General features: G+C 34.2%; 1 protein-coding gene across 1 annotated transcript in view; it reads right to left on the bottom strand.

Annotated features, from left to right (window-relative positions):
• Positions 1 to 26,090, bottom strand: part of RADX (RPA1 related single stranded DNA binding protein, X-linked) — an 87,787-nt gene that overhangs the window by 43,243 nt on the left and 18,454 nt on the right. Inside the window, exons 4-11 of the mRNA XM_045471405.1 lie at positions 18,696 to 18,804; positions 18,409 to 18,500; positions 18,180 to 18,302; positions 15,017 to 15,121; positions 13,765 to 13,929; positions 12,131 to 12,291; positions 11,135 to 11,313; positions 5,286 to 5,356 (exon numbers count right to left, since the gene is read on the bottom strand). Coding sequence (XP_045327361.1) covers positions 5,286 to 5,356; positions 11,135 to 11,313; positions 12,131 to 12,291; positions 13,765 to 13,929; positions 15,017 to 15,121; positions 18,180 to 18,302; positions 18,409 to 18,500; positions 18,696 to 18,804 — 1,005 coding nt within the window. The remainder of the gene's footprint in view (positions 1 to 5,285; positions 5,357 to 11,134; positions 11,314 to 12,130; positions 12,292 to 13,764; positions 13,930 to 15,016; positions 15,122 to 18,179; positions 18,303 to 18,408; positions 18,501 to 18,695; positions 18,805 to 26,090) is intronic.

Genomic DNA, 26,090 nt, shown 5'->3' with positions numbered 1-26,090 from the left:
TTTTCAACGTTTATTTATTTTTGGGACAGAGAGAGACAGAGCATGAACGGGGGAGGGGCAGAGAGAGAGGGAGACACAGAATCGGAAACAGGCTCCAGGCTCTGAGCCATCAGCCCAGAGCCTGACGCGGGGCTCGAACTCACGGACCGCAAGATCGTGACCTGGCTGAAGTCGGACGCTCAACCGACTGTGCCACCCAGGCGCCCCCCCTCTTGTAGTTTTAAAAACAGTTATACGTTTTATACTCTTTCATTACTACAACTGTTCATTTGTAGTTTTCTTTTTTAAATTTTTTTTAAATTTTTATTTATTTTTGAGACAGAGAGAGACAGAGCGTGAACGGGGGAGGGGCAGAGAGAGAGGGAGACAGAATTGGAAGCAGGCTCCAGGCTCTGAGCCATCAGCCCAGAGCCCGACATGGGGCTCGAACTCACAGACTGTGAGATCGTGACCTGAGCTGAAGTCGGACGCTTAACTGACTGAGCCACCCAGGCGCCCCTGTAGTTTTCTTTTTTATTCTTGGTCAGTATTGCTAGAGATTTCTCTACTGTGTAAATCTCTTAAGAGAACCAGCTTTAGGTTCCACTATTCTCTTGTTTGTTTTATATTTCACTAATTTGTTTGTAATTTTATTCTCATATTTTACTGACTCTAAAATGGTATAGGGGTGCCTGGCTGGCTCAGTCAGTAGAACATGTGACTCTTGATATTGGGATTTGAATTACTTAAAAATAAAATATTTAAAAATACAATAAAATGCTTCAAATTTTAAAACACGTCATTATTTCATGTGCCACTAAAAAAATAGATTGCCAATTAAATAATGATGTATAATTCATTTTGGAATGTGCATCCCAGTATCAGAGATGTTAAAATATGCAAAAATGGATATCTTGGAATTGATGACATATAGATTTTCCATCTGTTTAATTTGGGTTTGATTTTCTCCATTAGATTTTTTTTTAATTTTATTTAAATATGTTAGTTAACATACCATTAGATTCCTTTAAACATATTGAAACTTTTTTTATGGCCACAGTATGGTTAATCTTGGTAAATGTTCCATGTGTACATGAAAAGAATATGTATTCTGCCATTATTAGGTAGAGTGTTCTATAAATATAACGTCAAGTTGGTTGATAATGTTATATATTCTTACTGATTTACTGTCTAGTTTTTCCTATCAATTCTTGGGAAAGGGATGTTAAAGTCCTTAAACATAATTGTGGATTTGTCTGTTTCTCTATTCAATTTGTCAGTTGCCATTTACCTAGAAGCTTTATTGTAAGGTATCTACACATTTAGGATTGGCATGTTTTCCTCGACAATTGTAAACAGTATAATATTCTTCTTTATTCCCTGCTCTGAAATCTACTTTGGTAAGTATAGCCACTCCAGTTTTCTTTTTCATGCTATATATATATTTTCCATCTTTTTATATTGCATCTTTAAATTTAAAGTGGGTCTCTTTTAGATAGTATATAGCTGGCTCTTACTTTTTCATCCAATATGATAATCTCTGCTTCTTTATTGGGGTGTTCATACTATTTAGTTTAATGTAATTAACAATACAAGGCTTAAATTTGTTATTTTGCTATTTTTTTCTATTTGACAAATTTCTTCTTTATGTCCCTTTTTCTCTTGTCCTGCCTTCTCTTGGATCGAATATATTAAAAAATAATTCCATTTGGCTCTAACATTGACTTATTAGCAATGCCCTTTTTTAGTGGTTGCTATAGGGTTTATAACATACAACTTTAACTTATTATATCCAAGCAATGTTATGCCACTTCATGCATACAGTATAAGTACTTCATAACAGTATTATCTCCATATCCCCTCTTGCCTCTGAGATCTTGTGGTCATACATTTTACTTCTATATAAACTACGAAGTTTACATTTTTATTATTTTTCAGTGAAAACATCAAAATTGAGAATATATATAAGTTTATATAATATATATATAATATATATGTATATATATATTATATATGTAAGTTTATTTTGAGAAAAAAGAGCACATGCATGGGGAGGGGAGGGGCAGAAAGAGAGAGAGGGAGAGAGAGAATCCCAAGCAGGCTCTGCAGAGCCTGATGCGGGGCTCAATTTCATGAACTGTGAGATCATGACCTGAGCTGAAATCGAGTCAGATGCTCAACCGACTGAGTCACCCAGGTGCCCCAAGTGTGTCTCTTATATGCAGCATATAACTAGATTAATTTTTAAAACTGATGCATGAAAGCTTAACATGTTTTCATTTGTTGAAATTGTTGATGTATTTGGAATTATTTGTGCTGTATAATTTTGTGGTTTTTCTTAATCATGCGTTTTCTTTCCTTCTTTCCTACCTTCCATTGTCCTGATCAAATTTTCACAATTCCCCTTTTTTTCTGTGCTGCTTTGAAAGCTATACCTCCTATACCTATTCTTTCAGCACGCCCTTAAAAATTTAACTTTCATGTTTGAAATTACAAAGCCTACAGTTCACCAATCACCTCCTTTCTCCATAAAGATAAAATGACCTAACAATGCTTTCTCATCTTCCCACCTATCTTATTTTAAATAGTATTTTAGTTTTACTTTGTTTCAAATCACATGAAATTATTTACCATAGTTATTAATTTTTACTGCCTATTTTTAGTTATATTTACCAATATTTCACCAACTTCTTTCCTCATAATTTCTTCTTGCATTTTGATACTTACTTGGTTTATTTTAATTCTTTAGTAACTCTCATTGAGACAATATGAGTAATAACTCTCACAGTCTCTGAATATCTAGAAGTATATATATTTCACCCTCAAAGTTTGTTTAGATAGACATAGAATTCTAGGTTGGAAAACATTTTCTTTCAAGATTTTGAAGACATTTTCCATTATCTAAGGCATCTATTGTTGCTGGTAAGAAATCTTCCAGTCTAATTATATTTCTTTTGTAGATGAATATGTGTTTTCTTTCTGGCAATTTAAGATTTAAATTTTTTTTAATTTTTATATCTGAGAGAGTGAGCGAGCAGGGAACAGGCAGAGAGAGACAGAGACAGAGACTGTCTCTGACAGAGACAGAGACAGAGAATGTAAAGTAGGCTCCAGGTTCTGAGCTGTCAGCATAGAGCCCGACATGGGGCTCAAACTCACAAGTCATGAGATCATGACCTGAGCTGAAGTCAGACGCTTAACCGCTTAACTGACTGAGCCACCCAGGCGCCCCTCTCTTTCTGGCAGTTTTTAAGATATTTACTATCTGTGATGCAGTACAGGTTCACTACGATGCATCTGCATATGAATTTAATTCTTCTGCTCAGGATTCATTGTGATCCTTCAACCTAATGATTAATATATAATCCTTAATTTTGAAAATGTATCCTTCAAATATTGATTCTTCTTGATTATTCTGTCTTCCTGGAACTTTTATTAGATATAAATTGAACCTTCTCACCCTATCCACCATGGCAGTTTCCCAGATGTTTACTAATTAATTACACACATTTCAATAATATTGGGAGTGTGATCTTTGTTCGGTTACATACATTATTCTTTTACCTTGCCAAACTCTTTATCTCTGGTGTGATTTCCTCTGTACCTATCTTCCAAATGTACTAATTCTCTCTTCATCTACATTTGCTTCCTCTTCAACCCATTGTAAATATATAACTTATGGTTTCTATTCACTCCTTTAACCTTTTAAACACGTATTTACTTGAAAGCCTCTTTCTGATTGGTTTCGTATTTCTAGTTCCTAGGCTATAAATTTTCCCTACATATTACATCTGATCACATTGCCTCAAAGTAGTTCATTTTCTTGGCAAATCTGTAATTTTTTTCATCATGAATTCTCTACATTTTCTATGGGAGTCCCAAATACCCTAGGTTATAAGATGCCTCTTTGAGGCAGTTTCACACCTACCCTTGTCAAGACCTTAAGGTTTTCACTGATTTGAGATCAGATATTACTGTTAACTCCTTAGCTCAGTGTCCTCACCATTATAGTCCACTGAACTGTGACCACACCTCCACGTTGCACAGGTCTAAGATTCCAATTTCTCTCAGGTGACTTTTTCCTAACTATTGTCCAGAGAATAAAGAAAGCTCCTTGATACTTCCCCACACCAATGGACATACTTTCTCTGGTCCTTCATAACCTTCCAACTTTATTTTAGTTCTACTTCACATGCAGGAGGCCTGTGGTCTGGACTCTCCTTGCCATATAGTTATTATACCTCAGCCTATAATCATTCAGGCCTCTATCTAGTTCTGAAATGCCCAAGAGCAGTTTTAATTTTAGTTCCTACTCACTGCTAAATTTAAAATGCTTTATTTCTAGCACCCAAGGATTTTTCATTCTTGCTCTGAGCTTTGTCATATATTTATAGTATAATGATTTTCCCCTTATTCTCTATGCTTTAATTTTTGGGGGGGGGGGGATGCAGACTTCAGGTCCTTTCGTGGGCTTTTAATCTGCCAGACTGACAAGAAATCAACCGCAAAATAAGAGTAACTCAAGGGGCTCCTGGGTAGCTCAGTCAGTTGAGCGTTAGATTTCAGCTCAGGTCATGATCTCATTGCTTGTGAGTTTGAGCCCCGCGTCAGGCTCTGTGATGATAGCTCAGAGCTTGGAGCCTGCTTTAGATTCTGTGTCTCTGTCTCTCTCTGCTCTTCCCCACTCTCACTTTTTCTCTCTCTCTCTCTCTCAAAAATAAACAAACATTAAAAAAATAAAGAATAACTCAAAAAGCACGAAAGACAAAGTGTTAAAAAGTCTAGTCCAGCGAGATGAGCCCTTATAAGACCAGATTTAAACCAATCACTCTGAGGCACTAAATTGCTCTACAAAATTACTTCAGAAATGAGCCAAATATTCAAACCAGTCAACCCAATAGCAAAGAAAGCTTTACCTATATTTATTTAAGCTTTACCTGTATTTATTTTCAAATAAAATTTAAACTTCCTACTTTATTCTTCTGGCAATTAAAAACAGTATATCTGACAGGACATACTGTCAAATAAACAAATTGCTAAGTATAGGTTTGTTTACATTTACTTCCACTTTGGTGATGATACCAAATTATTTTAAAGTTGGGACCAGGATTTTGACAAGGACCTGAAATAATATAAATAAAAACCAAAAGAAAAACAACTATCTATATATCTATTTAAAGTACTTCTATCGTGCTAAACATAGGCATGACACAAAGAATGCAGAATCAAAGCAAACAGTAATCTGTATATAATAATGTTCCATAAAGATTTCAAAAATAATAATCAACATCATCAAAGCAACATACATTGGAAAATGTTTGGTGTGTCAGGTCTATTTCCTCTTTGTGCAGAAGTTTCTGGCTGAGGTACAGGAATTCTACAAAAGATAAAAAAAAGGATAACCAATAGTTACAAAAAGAGACTTGAATGAAAAAAAACTAATTGGTCCATTCAGAATTTATTCTAACTCAATAAATTTAGAAATTGTACAGGTTTAGTTTCTTAAAGCACTGCATTAAAAAATTAAGGAGCATATATTCATATTATGAATAAACATGCATATATAACATAATTCAAATACTTCAGTAGATTTAAATATTCTTTTAATAAGGAGAATCGCACAAAAGGAAGTATTTATCTTTGTTAAATTTCAATGAAAGATGGATATATATATATATATATATATATATAATATATGTGTGTATATATTTCATTCTTTTGGACAGAAATTTAAAAATTAGTTCAATGGCCTACTTTCATGGTTGCTTTGTTCAAATATTCTGGGAAACCATCTGGCCTAATTCTCTAGCTTCAATTCAAAGTTTTCTACAAGGCTTATGCTCCTTCCAGTTCGTATTCCTCTTTCAAAATTTAACTCCAGCATTATTTCCTAAAATAAGCCATCCTTGATCTCTAGTCAAGACTCACTGCTCCTTGTACATGCTGTCATAGCACCAGAAATAAACGTCTGTCATAGCATTCATCACTCTGTATTGAAATTACAGGCTTATGAGTCTGTCTTTCCCACCAGATTCTGCTATAAGCTCTGCTATAAGGTCTACAAAAGTATAGACTTTATTTATTTTTGTATCTCTATAGAATATCTACTCAATAACATTTTATTGAACTGAAATAAATGGAGGAAAAGGGAAGTATCTTATTTTGAAACTGAGGAAAGCCTACTTTTATAAGGAAAGATTTCCATCTTGTGGGCTATTAGCATATTCCTGTGATGAGATTTTTCTATTGTTTTATTTCCACAACTAAAAGCATAAAGTAAGACAGAAATGTCATATTGTTGAATGCCACCATAATATTGCTCAACTTATTTTATCAATGGATTTTTTTCTTACAATGGTAGTATTTGTTACTTTGCTAGTGAGATATATTAATGAACTAAAAAGAAGCAGCTTTCGTGAAGGAAGAATGCATCCATTTCTTTACCTTTAAACCCCAGCAAATAAAGGCATAATTATAGTTGTAATTTTACCTTTTTTAATCATCAAAAATTTGGTATCTCCAGAAATTAGAAAGCTGAAAACATCAACTGTGAAAGTAATCTAACTAAAAAAATAGTTAAATTACATGTATCTTGAGATCCTTTAACAGCATGTATCTACTTTTTAATACATGTGATTAGGAAGTGACTTTTTCCATCTGAAACAAATTAGATGAAACAGTTTCCAAAACCCTAATAGCATTATTATATTGTACAGAAGTTTTAAAAAAGTGGCTTAGGAGATTTTTACTGGAATATGTAATTTGTATGACATAAATGTCTTAAAGGTGAGGGGCTAAATGACAGAAGTGGAGGTATACAATGTCAATGGGTATCAACTGAGGAAACAAAAAAAGAGAAATGAAAAGTGAAAAGATAAAAAGTATAGAAAAATAAACAGAGGAAGAAAGGGAAAAGAGCTAAAAGAATAGAATACTGCATATGCTGGGTAGGGGCAGAATAGTATAGAATTATGTCACAGGCTGGAAGTTATACTCTAACCTTGTCCTTTTCATGAACTTATCAACCTTAGATAAAAGTCATGCAGATGCTAAAAAATGCCATTCCCTCATCTGCGTAACAGGATTATAATTAATATTATTGAAGTCTTAGAAAGTGTCTCACGCAAAGAAATTAAAAGTACTTAATATACATACGCACATGTATAAATGCTATATTTTATCTTTTCTGAATCTTAGATTCCTCCAAGTCAAAAATAATTAAAATGGTTATAAATGGAGTTAAAGTGTTCTAAGGTTCTAGCATTATCAGGAATATAGGAAAATAATTTGTATTTAACTACAATAAATTAAGTGTTCAGACTGTAATTTATAGAGCAACGACTCAACAACATGTAACCAAAAGAAGGGAAACTGAATAATTAAAACTATTTGATTAAGCAGTACAAAAGTTGATATAAACCCAAATATATCACTAATTTCACTAATACAGGGAACAAATAGTTTAAGTAAAAGACAAAGATTGCTATATAAGATTAAAAAACCAATTACATGCTACTTAAAAGTGACAACCTTAAATGCGAAGACACAGGTTCAAAGTAAGATGGATGGAAATACTGTTAAAGGCCTAATAAAAAGGCAATTGCTACAGGTATATTAGCATTAGACAAAGCAGACTTTGAGGCAGAAAACACTGTGAGAGATAAAGAAAATTTCATAGTAACAAAGAGAGCAATCTATCAGGAAGATACCACAATTCTAAATATGTATCCAGTAACATATTTCCAATATATATTAAACAAAAACAGAACAGGAGAAATATATCTTTAATCATAGTGGAAGATGTTAACACACCTGTCTCATTAGTTGATGGAAAAAGCAGACAGAAAATAAGTAAGGATACAAAAGATATAATCAACACAATCAATATCCTTGGACCTAATTTACATAATAGAACACTGTATCCAACATTGAAAGAATTCACATTATTTTCGGGTACATATGAAGCATTTACCAAAACTGACCATGTGATCAATTTAAGGAACGTCAACACATTTCAAGGGATTAAAATAATCCACAATATTTTCTCTTTCCAGAGTGGATAAGCTGAGGTAAATAACAAAAAAGTTAACTAGAAATCCTCAAGTGACTAGAAATTAAACTATACACTTCCCCATGAGTCAAAGAAGAATCACACGGAAAACTAAAAAATGTTTTTAATTACCTGAAAATTGAAGTAGTAGGTAGCTAAAGCAGTGCCTAGAAATATACAGCATTAGATGCATATATTAGAAAAGAAGAGCCAAAATTCAAAGACTTAAGTATCTAGCTCAAGTAGCTAGAAAAAGAATAGCAACAATGATTCAGAAAAAAAGAAAACACAAATTACAAGTCTCAGGAGTTAAAAGGGGACATTAATATAGATTGTACAGAAATATAAGACAAAAAGATCTTATGAATAATTTTATACCAAAAATATTACAATCTAGAGGTAAATATCAAATTCTTTGAAAAATAAAACTGATAAAGGAATAGAAAATATTAATATTCTAAAATCTATTAGAAAAATTAAATCAGAATCTTCCCAAAAAAGCCTCTGATCCAGATAGTTTCATTGAACATTAATTCTAAACATTTAAAAAAGTAGTAACACTCATTCTAGGAATGCATGGATGATCCAATACTCAAAAAATTAATTTAATTGACTACATGAAAAGAAAATAAAACTCAACAGATCAACAGATTCAGTATAAACATTTGACAAAATTCAACTCACATTCATGAGAAAAATTTAGAAAGCTAGGATTAGAAGGAAACTTCCTTAATCTTTGTCTTGGTTATCCTTCTACTTTAGAAAAATCAAATCTGTTAATCATTTATGATTCATAGTGGATGAATTTTATATAGGAAAGATTCATGCTTAGATAACTGGTGAACAAATGTAAGCTGTAATATTTTAAATTCAAGTAAAATACTTAAAATGTATTGTTTGTAATTCCTCCTTTTAAACTCATTGTCACTTAGCCCATGCCGAGTGTAGCAGGTAAGAGGGCTTCTGTTATGGGTTGAATTGTATCTCCTCCAAATTTCCTGTTGAAGTCCTAACCGCCAGTACCTCAGAATGTAATCTTATTTGGATATAATTTCACTGAAGATATAAATTAGTTAAGTTAAAGTCATATTGGGGTAGGGTAGACCCCTAATCAAATGTATCCGATGTCCTTTTGAAAAGGGAGAATTTAGACATAGACACAGATTGGGGGTGATATTTCTACAAGCCACAGAATGACAAAGATTGCCAGCAAACCAACAGATGCTAGGGGAAAAGCAAGGGGTAGATTCCTTCTCAAAGTCCTTAAAACAAACTGACCATGTGGACACTTTGATCTTGGTCTTCTAGCTTACAGAACTGTGAGACAGTACTTTTCCATTGTTTAAGCCATACAGTTTGTAGTACTTCATTATAGCAGCCCTAGAAAATTAATGCAGATTTTGGTTACCAGCACTACCACCAGTACAGTGGAGTGCTACTGTAACAAATAATTTAAAATGGGGAAGTGGCTTTGGGATTGAGTATTACCTGGAGGCTGAAAGAGTTTTGAGGTGAATATTAGAAAAAGTCTAGATTTTCTTGAAGACAATGTCAGTAGAAATATGGATTTTGAAGGAGACTTTGTTGAGGGCTCAGAAGGAAGAGAGCTGTAGAGAAAACTTGTTGTCTTGGAGAATACATATATCATTATGAACAGAATGTTGCTAGAAATATGAATGTAAGAAGTACTTCTGGTTAGGTTTCAGACAGAAATGAGGAATGGGTTATTGGAAACTGGATGAAGGGTGATCCTTGTTATGAAGTGGCAGAAATCTTGGCTGAATTGTGCTGAATGGCAGGTGAAACTTGTATGCAATGAACTTGCATATTTAGGTGAAGAGATTTCTAAGAAAGTGGTGAAGGCGCAGCCTCGTTTCTCCTTATTGCTTACAGTAAAATACAAGAAGGGAGAGAGAAATTGAAAATAAAATTATTAACAAAAAAGGAACCAGAGCTTTGATATTTGGAAAATTCTCAGCTTATCTATACTGCAAAAAATTAGAAAGCTTCCTCTGGAGGGAACGCCAAAGGTATTGTTGGACAGTCCTTTGCCCAAGAGATTAGGTTTGTGACTTGTGGATCCAATCAATCATCTCAGTAGGCATGCTACTAGCTTGGACCGAAAGGGACATAGGTAGGATGAAATGAAGAAAGGGCTGTCTAGGATTCTATTCAGGAAATGAGTTGATAAGAGATATTCAGCTGTGATCATATGTTATCCTTCAAGAAATGGGACAATGATCCTTAGGGTAAAGTCCTGATACTACTAGGCTTTCAATTTGCTTGTGACTCATGACCCCCTTCCCTTCCAATTTCTCCCTTTTGAAATGGGAATGCTTATCCTATGTTTGTCCCATTGTTGTGTTTTGGACAGATAAACAGGTTTAGTTTCACAGGCTCACAGATGCAAAGAATTTTGCCCCAGGATGAATCACTCTGCACTTCATCCGTATATGATTTAGATGATGCTTAGATGAGAGTTTAGACTCAGAATCGATGGTGGTATGGTTTAAGACTTTCTGGGATGTTATTATGGGTTGAATGTATTTTACATGTGAAAAGGATATGAATTTTTAGGGACCAGATGGCAGACTATTATGGGCTGAATTATGTCCCTACTAAATACCAGTAGGACTAATATATAACCAATTATATTTTCAACAACCCTCAGAATGTGACCTTATTTGGAAACAGGATCAATGAAGATATAATTGCTTAAGATGAGATCTTACTGGAGTAGATCAGTACTCCAGAGTACGTCCCTAATCTAATATGGCTGGTGTCCTTACAAGAAGAGAAAATTTGAACACAGATACACACACAGGGGAAAATTCCATGTGAAGGTGAAGACAGAGATTGGAGTGATGCTTCTAGAAGCCAAGGAATGCCAAAGATTTCCAGTAACCACCAGAAGCTAGGGGGGAGGCATGGAACAGATTCTTCCTCACAGCCCTCAGAAGGAAGTCACTCTGCCAGTATCTTGATCTTGGAATTCAGCAGCCCTAGAAAACTAATACCACTTCTAGTATAATTGGTCATTTTACAGGGTAGAAATAAGCCAAAAAAATTAATATGCTATGTGTATACTTAAGACAAATGACTTACAATTTGGCACATGGCCCTTGCAGAATTCTTTTTTTCTTGGTAGGGCTCAAACTTTCATGTGTAGCTGGAAAATACGGAGAGCCCATAGGATCATCATCTTGATATTGTTTATTATTATCTCTTTCCTGACTTTGATTTTCTCTTCTAGTTGCTTGGGATGTTGAGGGTCGGTTAGCATTCTAAAACCAAAAATTCAGAGAAAACATTTTAAACTAATTAAAAAAAATATTTTTCTTAAAAGACTATAATTTTAGTTTACCCATTTTTTATAATCTTAAGATTTATGACAACATTTTACAACATAAAAGTGCTTTTTATAAAGCTAATTTATAGATAGGATTATATTTATCCTAATTAATGCAACTGGTATTAAACATTTTTTAAAGGAAGATAAACAAGTTTTTCTTATGCTTGTATAACTGAAAAATTGAATTAGATACTTATTTCCATGAATATAAACCTTAGAAATAATTTTTACAAAGATAAATTCAGGGAAAAAATTAACTTATTTGTCTTGATTGTGCCTAGATTCCAGTAGTAGCCTTTTCTACTAGAACCTTTATCATACCAAAGTCATTGCTACCTCTTACAAAATCTGGGTGAGACTGCCATGCCAAATATAAAGGTAAAAACTTCCTGTGAAAGTGTTCCTATAGTTCTCTGGCCTGGACAAAAGGAATGGAATAATCATATATACCACCTGGGAATTTAAATAAAGAGAATCACAATGGGATTCAATTATGCACAAAGCAAAAACAAGACACCAAGTTTTGAGGGCCTTGGGAAATATCAGAGGCTGTGACCTTTAGCTCAGCCTGCTCCAAAATAAATGATAGAAAAAGGAAATAAACAAAAAAACATAAATGATTTTTTTTCTGAGGTTTACCATCATTAAGAGTCAATACATGTGAGTTCAGAATAAAATGTACAAGGTACCGATTGTAATTTTGATCACAGTGCTTTCAAAGATATACTATTAATTCTCTGGCACCATACCCGAAGTGTTTCTGATGCTGAGGCATTTTCAGTTGCACTGGCATGGGGGATATACTTTATAACAGTAATTATCCCCTGAATTGCAATGCGCTTTTGTTCCCTATACTGCAAGTCTTCAATCTCCTTCCTCACTTCACTTATAGCTGTCAAGAGCGACTCAACTGCAAAAGAATAATTCCAAAGAAACTGTAAGTTTTAAAGAACTGAAATAATAAAAATAAGAATTAGATTTGCAATGTCATTTTACAGTATGGAATCATAAACTTGCTACATAAGTTAAATTTGTGAGATTTCTTTTTATACTTGGCATCATCCCTTATGTAATTTTTATAAAATAGGCAAAATATACTTATCAGTTAAACTGTGATACAGTTTTCTGGCCTGGAGTCTTGATTTTAAACAGAAGTTTTACATACTGAATGGACAACTGACCCTTGAACAACATGGGAGTTAAGGGAACCAAATCCCATGTAGACCAAAATCCATATATAACTTTTGACTCCCCCAAAACTTTACTAATAGACTACCGTTGACCACAAGCCTTATTGACAACATACAGCTGATAAGCACATACAATAAAGTAACTTAGAGAAAAGAAAATGTTATTTAAAAATCATAAGAAAAAACATTTATAGTACTGTATGTATATTTACTGAAAAAGTTGCATAGAAGTGGATCTGTATAGTTCAAACCTGTGTTGTTCAAGGGTCAATTGTAATTTACATATTTCAAGCTATAAAGTGCACAGAAACACACATTTTAATATATACAACTATATACTATGTATTGCTGGCATAATGAAGTACAAGACGATGCCAGTATTTAGATGATGATAGGTTAGTATTTTAAAGTTTCTCTTTTTTTCCCCCGAACCATGCAATTATCCCACAGCTTAAAAAAAAGAATGCATTTATTTTAAACTTTTCAACCATCATATCTAATTCTTCTAAAATAAATTAATGTTAGGCCTTTTTTTTTTTTTAATTTTTTTTTCAACGTTTATTTATTTTTGGGACAGAGAGAGACAGAGCATGAACGGGGGAGGGGCAGAGAGAGAGGGAGACACAGAATCGGAAACAGGCTCCAGGCTCTGAGCCATCAGCCCAGAGCCTGACACGGGGCTCGAACTCACGGACCGCGAGATCGTGACCTGGCTGAAGTCGGACGCTTAACCGACTGCGCCACCCAGGCGCCCCAATGTTAGGCCTTTTATCAGTACTTGTTCTGCATCTAATTTATTTGGTGTCATTTTTATTTAAAGGTAGTACTCAATTGTGTAACATCCAATATGTATCATTCCACAAGAGTAACATAATACAGTGTCAGTATCTTGACATCAAATTATCCAGTGTCTCCTTTGATATCTTTAGTCTCTCTATGTAATGTCATAGGAATTGGGATCTATTAAAGTCAGATTTGATCTCAGTAACATTAAATCAAGATATGATGCCCAGTTAGTCATCATCTATGTTCTCCTTTATTCTAATAAAATCCAAGTATTAACCTTTAGGAGTCACCACATGTATTTTTAGGTCTTAATAAAGACAAAATTTTTATCAGTGAGTGTTGTTACACGTTATGATATACATATACATAGCACATAAACATATACATAACTAGCAATTACTTAGTACCTTTGACAGAATTACTATACTTCGAAAATGTCTCTGGCACTGGTGGATAGGGGTAATATCCACCAATAACAGTAGTCCTCACTTCCTCAGAATCAGTCCTTGTTTTAATCCAATGAATAAAATTTTTTACCTTGATATCGTTGGTGTATGGCTGGCCTCTGTGACCTTTTGTAAGAAGGGTAAAACCAAAAAATGAGAAAAAAAATTGCTGTAATAAACTTAAAGGATTTTTTTTGTATAAAAACAGTTTAATATTACAATAGTCTCTTATGTCACCAAGAAAAGAAGTCAAGTTCACTTATTCACTGTGTAGCAGATTACACTTGATATGTATACAAAAATTATCAGACACTAAACCAATCCTAAATTGAGAAGGAAATCAGACATATTAGAGTTTAAGTGGACTAAAGTGTAGCTATCTATAGGATACTGAAAAGTCATAACAAAAAAAACTAATAATCTGGATTTTTCTAACTATCAAAATGGTTGGCATCTTCTTAAAAATTGATTTTTAAATCATGTATTCACCTAAAGGTATGGCATCATGTTGAAACTGAATAGCCTATAATATAGGTCAGCATTTAAATTCATGTTCTTAAAACATACTTAACAGTGCCATTTATATCTGATATTGTTAGTATTTATAAAAGGAAGTATTGACAAAGATGTGTATTACATCCTTCCTAGGATTCTTCTATTGACAAATTTCTTAATGATTAACATGGTAGTATTTTAGTAAACACACCACACTATTTCTTTACTCATTTGGAACCTTTTATCTTTATTGTTTTGACCCTGTTATCAGAAAGAATAGAGAAAAATAATGTACTTGTAGACAACTAGTGAGACTTCTTGCTATGTAAGTAAAATTTGAGATCAGGAACCAAAATCTGATTCATATTTTTAGTTAGTATTTAAAAACAGTTAATTGTATCCATATTGTGATATAGGGCCTAACAGTCTTCAATCTATCAAGCAATTTATGATTATCTACCTTACAACAGGTAGGAATTAAAAGTTAACCAAAGGACATCAAAGCAATTCTCCAGTGAGTCAGAAAATCATTGCTTCAGTCATAAATAATTCAGAAGCAATATATTTCATGGGCTAAATATTCTTTGTTAAACCATTCTCGCAATGATTAAGGAAATTAAAATAAAGCTATCTTGTGGTCAAATGTTTTAATGTAAAAGTTAACTTAGTCAGTAGAAAATATATTACATCTCCAATAAAATATAAACAAATTGCTCACCAGTAAGAAACACTCGGCTCTCATTTGTAGTGGTTAGGTAAAGCAGTTTAGGTACTTGAGCATCATTCCTGACAAGTTTCAACTGAGTACACACGAAATATGTCACTGTAGAAAATGGAAACAGTTAGGAAATAACTTCTGCATTTCAAAGAGAACATATCAAGATCAGGACCTAACACAGTGCCTCTCAAACCTTAATAAACATAGGAATCACCTGGACAGTTGTTAAAATGCAAATTAAGAATCAGTAGTTTCAGAGTGGGGCCTGCGATTCTCTACTTCTAATAAGCTCAAGGTGATACTAGTGTTGCAGGTCCTGTGACCACACTTGGAACAACAAGGATCTAACAGTTAACCTTTTCCTTTAGATATGGGATCTAACACTTACTTTTCCTTTAGAAAGTACAATGGCTGCACCTAACTGAAGTCACTGCTTGCTGCACAGTTGAAGACTGCAACAGTCTTTCTAATCAGGCACACAACTGAGTATGAATAGTTATTTCCTACAGAGAAAAAAAGCTTAGTTTCTCCAGGATGCTTTTACTGATTAACCCAATATAACACTGATCCCTGAATTACTCTCCTTCCACCAGATAGGGGTATGCATTATTAACTTAAATTTGTTTATGCAGGTGTTTATCTTAATTAGACCTTAAGCCTCATGACAGGGCTTATACAACTTATTCTCTTCTATTCACCTTGCTGAATTGTTTTTAACTGTCAGTTACTTAGGTAAAGTTTCTTAAAGCCAACAACATTTAAAATTTTTTTAACTCATTACATACCCAAACAGTTATGGTCTTATGAACTAGGAAATGAGGAAATAAATGTAAATACTTATAATCTCACAATAACGGTTAAGTTCTCATTTGAAATAAATATTTCCCTAGAGTATGATAATAACTATAAACTCATTTACTATATCTAACATTTCCTACTTCTTTATTTGGGCAATAAAAATAAGGGAAATCTGTTGAAATGACTAAGAATAATTCCTACTTTATATTACTGTCCTTTATTTAAAAACCATACAAATACATCACTACTCATGGTTAAAGATGTTGATATAGGAATATTAAAGAAACATCTACTTCTCACTTCATGACTGTTAAAAACCAGACATTCCCACCCGACACCTTTTAGCTGTCTGACATCCAGGAAATTACTTAACCCTTCTGGACCTTTGTTTCCTCACCTGTAAATTTGTAAAAACATCAACTTTTAAAAAGGTAACTAGGAGCACAAAATGAGATAGCATCGACAAGCATCTGGTACATAGTAAACAATATTAGTTCCCCCTTAGCTCTTCAGTTTCCTTAATCAAAAGTGAAAAAGATGCTCTACTCCCAAAGGATTCTGGTATTATTCCAGAAGACAGTTGGTCATGTTCCCTTTCATAGGCCTGAAGCCCCCTTAATACTCATCATTCATTTAATAATTTTTTTCATCTTGGTCAAAAGATGAAAATAAATTGTGATTATTGTCAACAATTGTGCTAGAGTAAATCTCACCAAGGTCACCTTTCTTAGAGAGATGCACTTCACATTATCATAAGAAACAGAACATGCATACTTGGCAACATTTCTGTGAAAAAAACAATTATCTGAAAGTTATGCCAGCTTGTTTGAAGTGGCTACAAAGAGAGAGGCTCTGGCCATAAAACCTACGTAAAACGAGGTAACAGAATTGTCATCAGAAGTCATCACTACCAATCACTTATGCCCTGAGAGAAGTTACATGAGAAATCATAGCCCAGCTCACCTTGGAAGCTCATGCCTTGGTTTAGCAAAAACTCTTTCTGCCCTCTCAACAGCTGGGGTGAGGTTTAATTCTATTCAGATATATTTTAAAGTTTTAATTTCACAAGCCGATGACAGAATCTAATAAGGTAATATCTGAATGGTGTGTAATGCTGTTTTGCAACAGCCACTAAAGGGGTAGCACAACAGCTCTGTATATGGTCTCTAGATATCCTGATGTTCTACAATTTTTACCTTGTTGACGATTTTAAAAATTACAGGTGGTCAAAAATGGAAGATTTCCCAATGTTGGCAAACATTTCACAATCAGTATTTTATTCATATATAAAATAGTATGAATGAAAAATAGTAAAATAGTAAATAGTACTATTTTAGTACATGAAAAATATAGTACATGAAAAAATAGTACATGAAAAATAGTAAAATAGCATACAGTATCTATAATAGCTTTATGCTACAAGTTGATACAAGGAAAAATTCATTTAATTTGCTAAAAAGTATTAAATATACTTCTTTTCTTATCATAATAGATCAGAAAACTAACTTGTTGTATAAAATATATAGTAGGGCATACCTCAAATGTTTTCAAATGAATAAAATTAGTGGAAAAAATACCTAAATATCTGAATAAATGCAAGGAGGAAAGGTCAACACCAAAGTGAAACACTGACCAGCTGCTAAAATACCACCAATCTAACATTAATTTAAAACTCAGGGGCGCCTGGGTGGCTTGGTCGGTTAAGCGACCGACTTCGGCTCAGGTCATGATCTCACGGTCCGTGAGTTCGAGCCCCGCGTCGGGCTCTGTGCTGACAGCTCAGAGCCTGGAGCCTGTTTCAGATTCTGTGTCTCCCTCTCTCTCTGACCCTCCCCCGTTCATGCTCTGTCTCTCTCTGTCTCAAAAATAAATAAATGTTAAAAAAAATTTTAAACTCAAATCATACTTACATTGTCCTTACTTAATTACACAAAATGTCAATCCCCTACCAATCAATTCTATACTAGTAAAGTCTTCGTTGTCTTTTTCGGGGTCTACTTAGTCAATTTTTCAAATGGATACAAAGGGAATTGAGTACCTATGCTTTAGTTTCACTGAATGTTAAGCTTTTATGCCTGAAATTCTAATAATGAGCATTGATAAAAGCACCTGTTTTCTGAAAAACTGGTTTCAATCCCAAATCAACTCTGAATAGAAAAGGTGGTTAATTTCTGTAACATCAAAATATAATAATTTCTGTAACACCAAATATAATAATATAGAAAAAATTTAAACATGCTATCACACTGCTTGAATTTGCTAACTCAGTATCATGCTCTTCTGTAAGTCAGTACACTGTAACATTTTTTTAAGTCAATGCCCCCCACTTCCAAAAATAAAAAGATAAAAATATTGGACTGAATACTTGGGTAAATATTTTCAAAGATTTCCGGCTGAGAAGTAGAAAACAGCTCCACTATAAATGGTTGTTCTGAAGTCCCGTCAGCAATGTGAATCCAGCGATATGACCAAAAGTCTTCACGGCTTTCTATATGGATAGAATATTAGAATAAATGAAGGTAACCAATTATGCATGTATGAACACAGAACTATTCACTGAAATGCTGTCATGACTTTCAAGTTTAAAAGCTTACCTTTCTTTTTTGACCGCTGGACCCTTCCTACAAAAACTAAAATGCCAATAACATCACAGATATGATTTTCTGGCATATCATCCAATTCTGACCTAAAAAAAGGAAAATTATTAAATACTGTATCTTTAAACACTGAAAAAGCATTCTAAAATTATGACTGTGAAAATGTATATCTATATAATCGATAGGGCATAATTTGGGGTAGATTTTGAGCAATAATAATACATTGTTTCAGTGTCTAAAGTTAAAAATTAATACTCAAGGTATTTTACACAAGGCCATTTTACCTTGTGATAAAGCGGTGATTTAATTTTGGCAATCTCCATTCAGGTTTCACCTGCTTTTCTGGAATGATAATTATGTTAGTTGGAGGATCTCGGAGGTTGAGGCAGATTTCTGAAAAACAAATATATTACTTTAATATGACATTTGATACAGATAAAAAATACACAAGTGTACAAATCACACAGCACAATATTATATTGAACTCTTTGGAGCCCACCACTAACCTTCATCAAAAGCTTTCTTCTACTTACTCCTACATTAACATATCTACTTATCTCTCCACCAAAAGTTAGCCATTCTTTAAATTTTATCATTTTTCTTTTAAAAAAAGGTTTTTATCATTTATATTTTTTGCCCAAAATACTGTTTATCTTTGTTTTTAAAATTTTTTATGCTTTTATTTTTGAAAGACAGAGTGCAAGTGGGGGAGGGGCAGAAAGAGAGGGAGACACAGAATCCCAAGCAGGCTCCAGGCTCTGAGCTGTCGGCACAGAGCCCCACACAGGGCTTGAACTCAGGGAGTATGAGATCATGACCTGGGTTGAAGTCAGATGCTTAACCAACTGAGCCACCCAGGCATCCCTGTTTCTTAACTTTATATGCATAGACTCATACCACATCCAGTGTTCTAAGGTTACACTTTTCACTCAGCATTATGGTCCTAAAATTCATCCATGTAGCTGCATGTAGTGCTTTTATTTTCTTATTCCCACTGCTGAATAATGTTCCAGGGTGTTGACATATTACAATTTTATTTACCCATTGTTGTGTTGATCGACATTTGGGTTATTTCTTGTTTTTTGCTATTACAAACAGGGTCACTATGAACTTTTTGTACATGTCTCCTTGTGCACACAGGCAAAATTCTTCTAGGGTATTATACCCAGGAGGGAAACCCTGGATTGTATAATGTGAAAATGTTCCACTCTACAGGCTAATTCCTATTTTCAAGTAATTAACCTATTTATAGTTCTACCAGCAATGTGTAAGAATTCCATTGATCAACATCCTCTCCAAATTTTGCTACTGTCAAATGTATTTTTTGTCAATCCAGTGACACAAAATGACAATTTGTGGTAGTCTTATTTTGCACTTCCCTTATCATTAATCATGTTGAACATTTAATATACTTATCATCCATTCATGCATTCTCTTTTGTGAAATACCTGTTTGTGTCTTTTTCCCACTTTTCTATTGGATTGTCTTTTTCTTATTTATTTGAAGGACTTCTTCATGTATATCGAATACTAATACTTTGTTGATTATATTATTGCAAATATATTCACCCAGTCTGTGGATTGTTTTTCATTCTTTTTATGGTGTTTTTTGATGAAAAAAAGTTTCTAATTTCAATGTAGTCAGGTTTAATAATCATTCATTTACAAATACTATTTCCTGTATCTTATCCAAGAAATCCTTTCTTATCCCAAGGTCAAACACATATTTCTTACCAGTTCTTCTAAAAATTTTGGATTTTACATTTGATATATCTGGAATTGGCTTTTTATACGGTATGAGATAGGGATATAATGTCATTTTTTCTCCAATTTTTAATTATTCCAATACTATTTACTGAATAGTTCTTCCTTTCTTTATGATCTGTACAGCACATATACCCTATCAAAATTTTGTGTGTTTAGGGCTATTTCTCAATTGAATTGTGATTTTCTGATCATTCTGTTTATACCTATACCAATATTACATGGCCATAAATTCTTTTATATTAACTTATGATATTTGTAGGACAAGTCTTCACTCACTTTGCAGCTCCCTACTACTTTTCTTCAGAACTGTTTTGACTACTTTTGATAATTATGTGTCTTCATATAAATTTTAGAATCAGTTTGTCAGTTCCAGGAAAAAAAATCTTATGGAATAGGACTGAATCTGCAGATCAATTTGGGGGTGCTTGACACACTTACAAAATTGAGACTGACTTCCTACATGGGATATTTCTCCATTTATTTAGAGAATTTTTAATGTCTTTCAATGAAGTATTATAATATCTCCAAACAGGTCTTACTTATCTTCTGTTAGATTTATTTCTAGATACCTTATAATTATTGTTGACAAAGTTATTTTTTTTAAATTGCAATTCCTAACTGTTATTGTAGTACACAAAATCAACTGACTTTGGTATACTGGTCTCATAGCTAACTTTGCCAATATCTTACTATTTTTATTTAATACTTTGTGTTATTTTGTATATTCTTTGTAGAAAATCTAATTTGTTAATAATGACAGTTTTGTGCTTTTCCTTAAAATCCTTACGATTTTAATGCATTTTATCTTCACTTTGGCTAGGGCAGCCAGTATAACAAATAAAAACAGGAATATGAGACATCCATGTTCTCCATTTGAAAAAGGAGTGTTTTTAAATTTTCCCTACTTAGAGGTGTGTTTGTTTTGTTTTTATTTTGTAAACATCCTTTATCAGGTTACGGAAAGTTCCTTCTCTTGCTATTTTCTTTTTTAAATTTATGAATTGGTGTAAAAATTTCACAAATGCCTCTTGTGCCTCTATTAGGATGACCACTATCTTCTTTAATCTGTTGATGTGAGGAGTGACACTACAGATTTTCACATGTAAAATCAACTTTGCATTGCTGGAGAACGATGCAACTTAGTCACACTGAGTAATCACTTTTTACATAGAAGTGAATTCAGTTTGCTAATATTCTATTTAAAATATCTGTATATATATATATTCAAGGCTGAAGCTAGCCTTTAATTTTTCTCTTTCATACTATTCTTCTTTAGTTTTATCAAGGTCATATTGGTAGCAAAGAATGAGTTAGACATTATGCCTTCTTATTTTATTCTCTGGAATAGTTTTGTATTGATATATTCCATGAATTTTGGGTAGAATTTGCCTATAAAAAGACGTATGCTTTGTGGAAAGATTTTAAAACTTTGATTTAATTTCTTTAATAGTTATACAGCTATCTGGGCTTTCTATCTCCTTTTATGAAGTAGGAAATATTTTCTAAGAATTTGCTGTGTAGGAAACAAAGATTAAAACAGGACAAAGACACTTAATTTTTCATCCTGCCTATTACCAGCCATGTGACTAGAAAATTCATTTAAACTTTATCAGTCTTAGTCTTTTCGCATATAAGTGAGGAACGTTTGTGTTACATATTACCTTGCACCCAGACAACAGTCTGCATTTTACAAAGCACTTTCATAGTCATAGTTACTTGATTATATTTAAGTTCCCTCCCAGCTACAAAATGCTAGGGTTTTTAATGAAATAAACAGCCCCTTCCCACCAAAACCCAAAACACTTATCTCAATAGGTATTATATAAAACAGTCTGAAAAACTCAAGATTTTTAGATGTTGGATTACTACTTGGTGATCAAAAAGAATGAGTGGAGGAGCCAAGATGGCGAAACAGCATGGAAGTTTTTTGTGTGTCTCGTGTCCATGAAATATAGCCAGACCAACACTAAACCATCTTACACACCTAGAAAACTGATTGGAGGATGAACACAACAATCTGTACAACCTGAACCACAGAATTCAGCAGGTACGTGGCATAGAGTGGTGAACATGGGGAGAGAGAAGCTGGCAGTGGGCAGGGAGCCATCTTTGCAAGCAGAGAGAGGACAGAGACTGGGGCGGGGGAGAATACGGGAAAAGCACCCCTCCCCAAAAGCAGCTGGAGAGAAAGTGGAAAATTGGAAACAGCCACAGGGACTAAACTAAAAAGGGAGAAAGGAGAGGGTTTAAATTCCATTAAGACTGTAAACAAGGGGAGCGCAAAGTCTGCAACTCTGCAGCTCGATACCTGGCAGTGCTCTGGTGGGAAGGGTGAATCCACAGGAACAGAGGGGGGGTCTGAGAGGTTCTCAGGCCACATGGGGAAAAGCGGTTCCAATGCTGGAAGGGCATTTGGTAGAGACTGTTGAAGCCACCTGGTCCCAGCAGACCCCAGAAACTGACCACATTCGCTGGTGCTGGAACAAGGTCATTAAGGGTGAAGCCTGGTGCTAGATGTGTGTTGCGATTTTCCATACCCTGAAATGCTCCTGCTACACCATCTCGCAAACTTTTTCTGGGGCCGGCTGGCACCTGGCCGCAGTCTTGGGGCACCAGCAGCAGCAGGGTCCAGCAGGTGTTCCTGGGTGCAGCCAGCATTTGGCCATTGCTGGGTGAGACCCTCCCACAGAGGGGCGGAACGGGTCAAAGCCGCAGTCCTTCAGAAGTAAGGGGCCGGGGAAAACAGCCGCATCTGAGACAAAACTTGGGAGAGAGGTACTGCCTGGGGCTTGGTCACGGACAGTGAAGAAGCAGGGAGAGGATGAAAGCTGAAGACAGAGGACGGGTGTCCAATTGCTGATTGGAGAGAACAGTTCCCATACTAGAGACTGGGTAGCTGGGTGATGCCATTTTTACAGCTCCCACGCATACACACCTACGGGCACTGCAACAACCCACCCCAGTAGGCTAGCGGCACCATCTAGTGGAGAACAGAGCCGTTACACTGAGCCCCGCCCAACTGGGCCAACCTGGCTCTTCAGGAATACAAGTATCCTCACCTACTTAGTTTATGGACTATAAAGCGCTACATAGTCTGACTTCTAGGGGAAAATGAAATCATCTCAGTCCTATTTCAATCTGTTAGCAGGTCCATCTTATCAATTTTCTTTCTTTTTCCTTTTAAACTATTGTTTTTCTTGAATACAGAAGGAGAAAAAATTCATTTTTATTTTCAATTTTTATTAAAAATATTTTTAATTTTTTTACTATATTTTTTACTTTTGTGTAAATTCTTTCAAATTCTATTTTACTCCCATCATCTCATTTTAGTCTACTTCAGTGTATTCATTTTTTCAAATTCTCAAACGATTTCTTTTTTTTCTTTTTCTTCCACTCTTTTGTTTTCTCTAATCTGTCAAACCACTTTGAACATCCAGACCAAACACACCTAGGATCTAGCATCATTTATTAGATTTTTGTGTGTGTTTTTAAATTTTTAATTACAATATTTTTTAATTTTATTTTTTTAATTTTAATTTCTCTACCTCATTAATACCTTTTCTCCTTTAAAAATGACAAAATGAAGGAATTCACCCCAAAAGAAAGAGCACGAAGAAACGACAGCCAGGGATTTAACCAACACAGATACAAGCAAAATGTCTGAACCAGAATTTAAAATCATGATAATAAGAATACTAGCTGGAGTTGAAAACAGATTAGAATCCCTTTCTGCAGAGATAAAAGAAGTAAAAAAATAGAATGAAATTAAAAATGCTATAACTGAGCTGCAATCACGGATGGATGCAGCGGTGGCAAAGATGGATGAGGCAGAACAGAGAATCAGCGATATAGAGGACAAACTTATAGCGAATAATGAAGCAGAAAAAAAGAGGGAGATTAAGGCAAAAGAGCACAATTTAAGAATTAGAGAATTCAGTGATTCATTAAAAAGGAACATCAGAATCACAGGGGTCCCAGAAAAGGAAGAGAGAGAATCAGGGGTAGAATGGCTGTGTGAGCAAATCATAGCAGAAAACTTTCCTAACCTGGGGAAAGACACAAACATCAAAATTCAGGAAGCACAGAGGACCCACATTAGATTCAACAAAAACCGACCATCAACAAGGCATATCATAGTCAAATTCACAAAATACTCAGGCAAGGAGAGAATCATGAAAGCAGCAAGGGAAAAAAAGTCCCTAACCTACAAGGGAAGACAGATCAGGTCTGCAGCAGACCTATCCACAGAAACTTGGCAGGCCAGAAAGGAGTGGCAGGATATATTCAATGTGCTGAATCAGAAAAATATGTAGCCAACAATTCTTTATCCAATGAGGCTGACATTCAAAATAGAAGGAGAGAAGAAAAGATGAATATTTATATATATATAAATATATATTTTTATTTAAAAATCTTTATAAAAATATATTTATTATATATAAAATATAATGATATATAATACATAATATTATATAAAATACAATATATAAATAAATATATAAATATTTACACACACACACACACACACACACACACACACACACCAAAAGCAACAAAGATTAGAAAGGACCAGAGAACACCACCAGAAACTCCAACTCCACAAACATCATAATGGCAATAAATAAATATCTTTCAGTACTCACTCTAAACATCAATGGACTCAATGCTCCAATCAAAAGACATAGGGTAACATAATGGATAAGAAAACAAGATCCAACTATATGCTGTTTACAAGAGACCCACTTTAGACCTAAAGACACCTTCAGATTGAAAATAAGGGGATGGAGAACCATCTATCATGCTAATGGTCAACAAAAGAAAGCCAGAGTAGCTATATTTGTATCAGACAGTCGAGACTTTAAAATAAAGACTGTATCAAGAGATGCAGAAGGGCATTATACCATAATCAAAGAGTCCATCCACCAAGAAGACCTAATGATTGTAAACATTTATGTGCCAAATATGGCAGCACCCAAATATATAAATCAATTAATCACAAACATAAAGAAACTCATCAATAGTAATACCATAATAGTAGGAGACTTCAACACCCCACTCACAGCAATGGACAGATCATCTAATCAAAAAATCAACAAGGAAACAATGGCTTTGAATGACACACTGGACCAGATGGACTTAACAGATATATTCAGAACATTTCATCCTAAAGCAGCAGAATATACATTCTTCTCCAGTGCACGTGGAATGTTCTCCAGAATAGACCATATACTGGGACACAAATCAGCCCTAAGTAAGTACAAAAAGATTGAGATCATATTGTGTGTATTTTCAGACCACAATGCTATGAAACTCGAAATCAACCACAAGAAAAAATTTGGAAAGGTAACAAATACTTGCAGACTGAAGAACATCCTACTAAAGAATGAATGGGCTAACCAAGCAGTTAAAGAGGAAATTAGAAAGTATATGGAAGTCAGTGAACATGATAACACCACAACCCAAAACGTCTGGGACGCAGTAAAGGCAGTCATAAGAGGAAAGTATATACCAGGCCTTCCTAAAGAAAGAAGAAAGATCTCAGATATACAACCTAACTTGACACCTTAAGGAGCTGGAAAAAGAACAGCAAATAAAACCGAAAACTAGCAGAAGACAGGAAATAATAAAGATTAGAGCAGAAATTAATGCTATCAAAACCAAAAAAAACAGTAGAACAGATCAATGAAACCAGAAGCTTGTTCTCTGAAAGAATTAACAAAATTGATAAACCACTAGCCAGTTTGATCAAAAAGAAAAAGGAAAGGACCCAAATACGTAAAATCAAGAATGAAAGAGGAGAGATCACAACCAACACAGCAGAAATAAAAACAATAAGAGAGTATTATGACCAATTATATGACAATAAAATGGGCAATCTGGAAGAAATGGACAAATTCCTAGAACATAGACACA

This window comes from Leopardus geoffroyi, chromosome X (assembly GCF_018350155.1).
Source record: "Leopardus geoffroyi isolate Oge1 chromosome X, O.geoffroyi_Oge1_pat1.0, whole genome shotgun sequence".
In the NCBI taxonomy this organism is placed as follows: domain Eukaryota; kingdom Metazoa; phylum Chordata; class Mammalia; order Carnivora; family Felidae; genus Leopardus; species Leopardus geoffroyi.
This window is presented reverse-complemented; position numbering and strand designations above follow the sequence as displayed.